Below are 7,874 nucleotides of genomic sequence, written 5' to 3'. Positions count from 1 at the left end.
CCACACGGACAACCAGCCGGCGCAGCGCGTTGCCGAACACGCCGCCTCGCGCATGCGGCACATCCTCGTCAAGTATCAATACATCCGCGAGTGCGTCGACACCAAGAGGATTGTGCTGAGCTACCTCGCCACGGAGCACATGATCGCAGATCTCCTCACGAAGATCCTCCCTCGGCCCAAGACGGCTCAGTTCTGCACGATGCTGTTCGACCAGCGTCCTCTGCCAGGCTGCCAGCCACGGGCCCGTCCTCATTCGGGCCGGTCGCCACGTCCTTCGACTCCGCGTCAGGACCTCTGAGCGGCCGCGCACCACAGGACACGCCTTCACTCGGGCCAGCCTTCCACAACAGGCTGCGCACCACAGGCACCAACCATTTTCTTAAACGTGTTCCACAACACACGTCCTTACTCACATCTCACCTACCTCTGCCCATGCCATTCCTACATGCATGACATCATCCACATGCTCATCACGTTTCAGAACGTCAACGCAACAGAGAGGTAGGTCAATGCGGGGGAGTGTTGACAGGCAAGTCCTGTCTGCTGAGTCATCATTGACCTCCCTTCTACACGACACCACAAATTTGCATCCACCTCTCTTGTGTTCTGGAATGTTCACGTGATTTCCCTCCAACCTGTTGCACGTGCAGTGTTTAGCTTGTGCTGTGGTTGCTCGATGTTGCATGCTCTTGCATAACACACCACATAACCACACAACTCTCAACAAACACTGCCACGTCACCACTTTGCGTTGTCGACAATTCTTGTCTTCTGCTCTGTTTCTTTCTGTTGGAGTGTTCATTCATCCTACATCCTTGTTTGCTTCACAACTCAAGTAAACGCACACAACTCTCTCTTGCCAAGCCAATCTCCCACACAACACACAGCACACACACAGCACACAACACACAGTACACACAAGTCTCCAACAACAGCACCACCACCATGAACTTGCAACACCTACATCCTTGTTTGCTTCACAACTCAAGTAAACACACACAACTCTCTCTTGCCAAGACAATCTCCCACACAACACACAGCACACACACACAAGTCTCCAACAACAGCACCACCACCATGAACATTCATGAGTTCGTATTGGTGTAATTTAACTGTATCCTCGCACGATGAAAACCCCGTGTAGAGCATCCTGAACCTTGCCTTCAGAATGCCGAAGCATGCTGTTGACAGGCAAGTCCTGTCTGCTGAGTCATCATTGACCTCCCTTGTTCACGTCACCACAACTTTGCATTCACCTCTCTTGTGTTCTGGAATGTTCACGTGATTTCCTTGCACGTGCAATGTTTAACTTGCATTGCTCAAGCTCACATGCTGTTGCATGTAACACAACATCATGAGTGTTGAACACCCACTGTTTCATTTTTATGATTAGATTGTACTGATCGTACTTGTTCGACTCTGAGTGCATTTGCGGCTTATTATGCCTGAGTTGCGCGCATAAGCCTTGTTCAGCTTTGATTGTGCGCTTAGGGCTTGTGTAGGTTCGTGCTGTCATCACGGTTCCAGTGTCAATGCTTGTTGAGTGAGCAAATCCTGCCGTAAATGTTTCTGTGCACATGCGCTTAGAAACGGGCGTTTCTGGTTGTTTTGCCACGTGGTGCTTTTCTTTCTCCTGCAGCCTTCTGTCTATGTGTGAGAGCGTCTCTCGTTCATGGTACATCCTTGTTTGCTTCACAACTCAAGTAAACACACACACACACACGTCTCCAACAACAGCACTACCACCATGAGTGTTCAACAGTTGTGGATTGAGTCTAATTTGGTGATATGCATAGGACGCGCTCAGATAATGTTCATTTGCTTTTAAACTGAGATAGGACTATGTGTGTTGGGGTTTTTCGATAATCAGTGCGCTTACGCAAGCTTTTGTCTTTTGCTGACAAGCAATAGAGTTGAAAAAGTGTACGGTTGGATCCATTGCTTGTCCAGGAGGTCCTTGACCATTTCCTGCATTGTGGTGAACTCATGTGAGCTGAGGCGATAGCATCGCGGTTTGACAGGTGATGCGTTATTCACAAGCGGAGTGTCAACATCAAGCTCTCCTCGAGAGGGAGGTATGCGTGTCTGAAAACACAGATGCGATCATGCAAAAGCAGTACGTGGCAGCGCTCGTATTCCGAGGTACAGGACTATGTGTACAGCTGCAACGCGTTCATGCAGGTGACGCTTTCCAATTACATTGCCGTGCCTTATCAGCCACTTCTATCACCACTGTGCAACAAGTTGTAGGAACTGACGTGAACATTCCAAACACAAGAGAGGTGAATGCAAGTTGTGGTGTGAGGTGAATGAATGATATTGAGTCAGCGAAGCTTTGTCAACAATTGATGTTGCGCAACACCCGCCCTGTGTGTCGCTTTGTTTGGGTCTAGACCGCAAGCACGAAGAAAAATGGGACACATACGTGTGTTCGCCATCGACGAAAAATACTCGCTTGGCATGTCAAAAGAGTGAGTTGCGGGGGCGTGGGTGTCAGTTGTCATTACTGGAAAGTCGGACGTGCAGCAGCCCACATGCTGGGACAATCAAAACTGTTTCCACCTTCGGCAAGTTACCACAATAAGCGGACAAGCCAACCTCACTAACCAAAAAAACACTCAAAAAGGAAACACACCAGGTTTTCGAACCAGTGAACTTTCTTTTCGCCTCCAACTTTCGTCAACAATGTGCTATTTCATTTTACACATGGATGTTTGTGTACTAATAGAGAAAGTGCGAAATCAAATTAACGAGCAAATCTAAACAGCAAATCCAGTTTATGCTGACGTCAGCACTCAAGCAGCAAAAAAACGACGCTCCCAGAGCAAAAGTTCGAGATTTTTGCTCTGGCAGCAATGTGATTTGATGCCTGCCTTTTGCGTATGCCACGGTTAAGTTTCCATGGAGCTGTGCAAGATGGATGACAGCAGCAGCCAAGACAACGGCCACCAACGTGGTGGCAGTGTTGAAGGTGATCACGCGGAGCCGCGGGCGAAGAAGGGCAAGTACCACAATTGGACGATGCAGCAGACACAGTCGTTGCTGAGCATGATCATGAAGCGAGACATTCATGTCATGACGCGTGCGCGGGGGGTGGCTGCGTTGTGGCAAGAGGTTGTGGATGAATTCAATGACACATTCAAGTGTCATCTCACCAAGCCGAGCATTCAAAGTCATTATCGCAGTACCATCAAGAGTGTCGTGGAAGAGGACAAGCAGCAACCACAAACAGGAAAAGCATCTGCATCAAGCCTCGCTGTGTCTGAGGAAGTACGCACAACGGTGGAAACTCTCCTCTCTGAACAGGTATGAGCTGACATCACACTGATTGTAGGATGAATTCTTGTAGGATTGTGGATATGTTGTGATGAAACCGGCCCTCACCTTGTCGCGCCTGCCGTTCGCGTTCCTCCAGGGGCGTGCGAAGCAGAGGGCGAGGGATCAAGTCCTGGGACAGGATTTTCGTGACGGGGATCTCTGGGCGGAGATGGAAAAGCGAAACTCGTATGTTGTGCACGTCTTGTCCTTGCACCATGTGGGCAACCATGGTCAGTGCTCGATGACGTCGTGTCTCGTGTTTGTTTGATGCAGGTCGTTTGAGGACGCGGAAGCGAACAGAATGAATCAGCCCATCCCCTCAGAACCGGACCACAGCCAGACGCTAGCCCGAATGGCGGCCGCACGAGAGGGGTACGCTGCACGCTTTGCACCTGCGAGTTGCCGCTTGTGCGTTGTTTGATCTCATCCTGCTTGCACGACAATCTCACTCGTTCTGCCGCCCACTCGTGTCTCTACATGCTGTGTAATCGTATCTTTGCGTGCGTGCTGCAGAGAGATGAAGGCTGAAGTAGCTCGAGTGAAGCACGAAGAGGAGTACCACACCAGGAGACTCGCCATCGAAGAAGAAACATTAAGCATCAAGCGTGAGAAGGTAAGGCTCGAGCGCGAGAGAGTGGAGATCGAGAGAGCGAGGCTGGGAATGATGGCCGAGGAGCTTGCTCTCCGTAGAGACGAGTTGCAGGAGAGGAAGAAGATGAGAGAGTCAAATGACACGGTATTGTGAAATTTGTGCACCAGTTCTTACGTGTTACGTGTTTAATAGCCAGTCAATAAACAGCTCTGTTTGAAGCATGATCCAGCACGCACACGAACACACACACACACACACACACACACACACACACACACACACACACACACACACACACACACACACACACACACACCTCAACACGAACACACACACACACACACACATACGCGAACACGCATACACACACCCCCGACACGAACATACACACACACGAACACACAAACACACACACATACACACACCCCCGACACGAACATACACACACACACACACACACACACACACACACACACACACACACACACACACACACACACACACACACAAACGCGCGCGCACACACACACACACACACACACACACACGCGTGCGCACGTAGCGTGTCACGCGCTCAGATATAACTCAAGGGGTGGCGGGGGAACACCAAACCGCCTTGCCACGAGGTTTGGATGGAGGCACGCCAGGCAATTCTGGAGCAGAAGAGAGCACATAACCAAGTCAAGTACGGGAGATCCAAGCGTGCGTAGCTGCTTTGAGTAGTACATGGCCTTGAAGTGCTCCTTCCATTCTGACAGTCCACCAACACCACAAACATTCACGCGGAGTGAGGACCTTACAGTGCACTTTAGGCACAGACATGTACAATGAACAATTGGGGCACACAGAACCGCCATCGCAAGTAGCACAATCCACTTACGTCCAATGACATCCTCAACGGCAGTGCGAACACTACTCAATGCCTTTCGATCGCGTCGTTGACGGGCAAGACGAAGTGTCTCCTGTGTTGACGACGCACCACCATGTTGGTCCGTCTCCGCCTGGTCCTGCACGCTTTCGTCGTTATTGTCTCGAGTGACTGCGGCAGTTGAACGCGATTGCATGCGGTGCTTGTTGGCCTTCTTCTTGCGCTGTGGCCGATCCAAAGCAAGCACACTCCTTGACTTCCCGTACCCAGAGTCCGCCAGAAGCCGATACCCAGCCGGAACAAGTGCATCGAGCTCAGAAACAAACGATGCCTTGGCATCATTGTAACGTCCTGGGAACACGTTGGCGGACACGATCAGGCCATTTGGCAGGGCAATGATCTGGTATAGGAGGTTGTGATTCTTCTTGTACCTACACACAACAGAGGGTCACTGAGTGAGCAGGGGTGGTTGGTTGGCGACACATGCTCAGCAGATCGACATATCACCAGAGCAGCACGAACTCACCCGGAGTAGAGGACGTCTTGCATGCGCATCGGTCGACACACCTCGATCCTTGATCCATCAACAAATCCACACAGATCCCTTGGAGGGTTTCTCATGCCTTTAACCGCAAGCTGTCTTGCGATGGCCTTCGCATAAATGTCCGCGTCTTTGAAGAGCGCCTGGCTAAGCTGTACCTGGAACCGTTGGTTGATGGGAGGGGTGATGGTGAGGACGGCGCACACTCTGGCCTTTGCACACGGTCAAAATTAAAGCATCAACACACGCATACCTTGGGCCCGAAGCGGCGCGCCAGGTCTCCCGCAATAGCGTGTATGACTCGTCCAACTTTTGTCACCGACCACTTCAGTCGAAAGAGCCGCAAGAGGTCCTTGAGTCGACAGGGAAAGGCGAGCCGACGTAGCAGCAAAGCAAGAGCCGTCATACCATCCACCCTACAATTGTGAACCAAACGCAAGGGAAGGTTTCAGGTGACATGTACCTGGTAGATGTTACACTTCCATGCAAGACACAAGCATCAAGACAAGGGGCAACTCACACAGAGTACAAAATCATACCTGTAGCCGACACCACAGTCATACTTGGAGCGAACTGCAAGGGCTCGAGCAAGTCTCTTCATTTCTTGAGCGTTTCTCAACCTGTAGTGCAACACAAAGTCCCATGCGTGCGTGCGTGAAACAACTGTGCTGCCTCGTCAAACTCAAGCACTCACCAACTCAACAAGCACGAATCCACCCTTCATCGCTTTACCGGAAATGATCTCGAATGTAACTGTCGCCGAGCTTGTCGACATGTATTGCTTGGTAAGTCTTTGCAGGGGCAATCACCAGACGCACAGTGTCTGTATCAGTCATCTCACTCCCGTCCATGAGGAGTGCGTGAACGAGCTGAGCATCCAACCCTCCGCTCGTCTTTGTGTGAGCCATCTTGGATTGTGGATTCAAACCGCTGGCGGTAGAAGTAGACAACACAAAATAATTGATTCTGACGTAAAACAGACTCTGCAAAGCAATCGAACTTGCTGTTTGAAATTACTGCGCGGATTGTGTCGCACCTTCTCTAATAAAATACAAGTGTCATTTTTATATGCCAGATGTGTTGTAACGGCCAACAACCAACAGCGATGCTGGCAGTGAATGCGTGCGACGACAGTGGTGTGGTTGCAGTGGGTTGCTCCTGCTGCTGTTGCTGTGACGTACCATTCGACCAACACTGCTGTTCTTGCTGTTGCAACCACTGCGAAGCAGACCCTTCATCGAGCCCGTGAGTGAAGTGCACACGTGAGTGAAGCGCGTGCGTGAAGCTGTGTGTGAAGCTGTGTGTGAAGCTGTGTGTGAAGCTGCGCGTGCGTCGGCGTGTCGCGTGGAAGCCTGCCACCCGCTTGACCCTTGTTTCCCCTCACCCGCTCATAGATACTCCCTTTCAACCTTGATTCGCTTCCTGCGCTGGTTTGCCTTCTTCATTGCTTCTCGTGCTTGGGCAATGAAGTGAGCTGGCGGACGCGAACGATGTCGCGAGTGACATCGTTGATCTTCGGGAATTGAAGGATGCAGTCAAGATGCAACTTCATCGGCTGTCCACACCACAACAAATTCCCATCACTACCACCACCCCCATCGAACAGAGGCACACACAGGCCAACCAGCTTATCGATATCGTTGTTGCTGCGTCGCCGACTCCCGCAGAGGTACAGCCAATTGCGACCAAAGGGCGGCCGCACTCATGGCTGCAGCCAGCGTGGTCCCGTGCCTACAATCCCCAGGAGTACACGGCACCCAGCCCGTACGCAGGCACCGATGGGGGATTCCTTCCAACCTCGTGGGTTGATCTCGGTGTTGTGGAGACTGAGGACTCCGCCTCAGAATCAAGCTGTCCCGATTCGACACAAGCAGGTGCGCTGTAGGGCTGGTGTGCTGTACGAAGCGTCCTTCTGGTTGTGCTTTTCTTAGGCTCACGTGCTGCCTGTCATTTCCTCCGTTCTGTGTGCGTGTGTTTGCGTGTGTGCATGTGTGCGTGTGTGCGTGTGTGCGTGTGTTGGTTTGTGCGTGTGTGTGTGCGTGTGTGCGTGTGCGCGTGTGTTCGTGTGTGCGTGTGTGCGTGTGTGCGTGTGCGCGTGTGTTTATTCTTCAACTTGAAGGTGTGTCGCAGCCACGGGCAAGGGAGTGCATGCTAACAGCGCACGAGGTGAGCAAGCATCAGCCTCATTTATTGTGAATGAATGAATGAGATGTTAGATCGCACGCCCTTGTTTTGTGCCTATTCGTGTTTCAAGAGAGAGAAAGAAAGAGGGGGGGGGGGTGGGGTGGAAGCACGTTGTTTCTGAGCCTCTTCTCATCGATGAAGGCACACCATGCAACTTTTGTGCTCTCTGTGTGTTCTTTTCGCTCAGGTCGGTCGTGATGCTCCAGGGCCTGGGGCGTATGATGTGACTGCAAAGGTCGCCTACAAGGACGCAGGGGTAGCCCTTCGCGGTCGTGCGCCCGAGCCAACATCCGATGAGACTCCTGGTCCAGGTGCACTTTCTATGCCCATGCATGCGCGCACGCGTATTACGTGTATACATGCAGTCGTGC

At 51.7% G+C, this 7,874-nt stretch overlaps 4 protein-coding genes across 4 annotated transcripts in view; 3 read left to right on the top strand and 1 right to left on the bottom strand.

Moving 5' to 3' along the window:
• Positions 1 to 298, top strand: part of PTSG_12421 (uncharacterized protein) — a gene marked incomplete at both ends in the record, with an annotated part of 4,578 nt that extends 4,280 nt beyond the window's left edge. The window contains one exon of the mRNA XM_004993104.1: positions 17 to 298. Coding sequence (XP_004993161.1) covers positions 17 to 298 — 282 coding nt within the window. The remainder of the gene's footprint in view (positions 1 to 16) is intronic.
• A 2,618-nt stretch (positions 299 to 2,916) lies between these two features.
• PTSG_06272 (uncharacterized protein) lies at positions 2,917 to 4,063 on the top strand (the record flags this gene model as incomplete). The annotated part of the gene is made up of 4 exons (XM_004993103.1): positions 2,917 to 3,270; positions 3,416 to 3,504; positions 3,592 to 3,690; positions 3,832 to 4,063. 4 exons carry the CDS (start codon positions 2,917 to 2,919, stop codon positions 4,061 to 4,063), a joined length of 774 nt encoding a protein of 257 aa, XP_004993160.1.
• A 413-nt stretch (positions 4,064 to 4,476) lies between these two features.
• Positions 4,477 to 5,920, bottom strand: PTSG_06271 (uncharacterized protein; the record flags this gene model as incomplete). Its single annotated transcript, XM_004993102.1, has 6 exons — positions 4,477 to 4,563; positions 4,600 to 4,661; positions 4,791 to 5,209; positions 5,305 to 5,477; positions 5,573 to 5,735; positions 5,859 to 5,920. 6 exons carry the CDS (start codon positions 5,918 to 5,920, stop codon positions 4,477 to 4,479), a joined length of 966 nt encoding a protein of 321 aa, XP_004993159.1.
• Positions 5,921 to 6,513: 593 nt separating this feature from the next.
• PTSG_06270 (uncharacterized protein) overlaps positions 6,514 to 7,874 on the top strand; it is a gene marked incomplete at its 3' end in the record, with an annotated part of 4,519 nt that continues 3,158 nt past the window's right edge. The window contains exons 1-4 of the mRNA XM_004993101.1: positions 6,514 to 6,564; positions 6,790 to 7,193; positions 7,439 to 7,485; positions 7,691 to 7,814. Of these exons, the coding sequence (XP_004993158.1) occupies positions 6,860 to 7,193; positions 7,439 to 7,485; positions 7,691 to 7,814 (505 nt within the window). The 5' untranslated portion in view covers positions 6,514 to 6,564; positions 6,790 to 6,859. The remainder of the gene's footprint in view (positions 6,565 to 6,789; positions 7,194 to 7,438; positions 7,486 to 7,690; positions 7,815 to 7,874) is intronic.

Source organism: Salpingoeca rosetta (assembly GCF_000188695.1).
Source record: "Salpingoeca rosetta unplaced genomic scaffold supercont1.14, whole genome shotgun sequence".
Taxonomy (NCBI): domain Eukaryota; class Choanoflagellata; order Craspedida; family Salpingoecidae; genus Salpingoeca; species Salpingoeca rosetta.
This window is presented reverse-complemented; position numbering and strand designations above follow the sequence as displayed.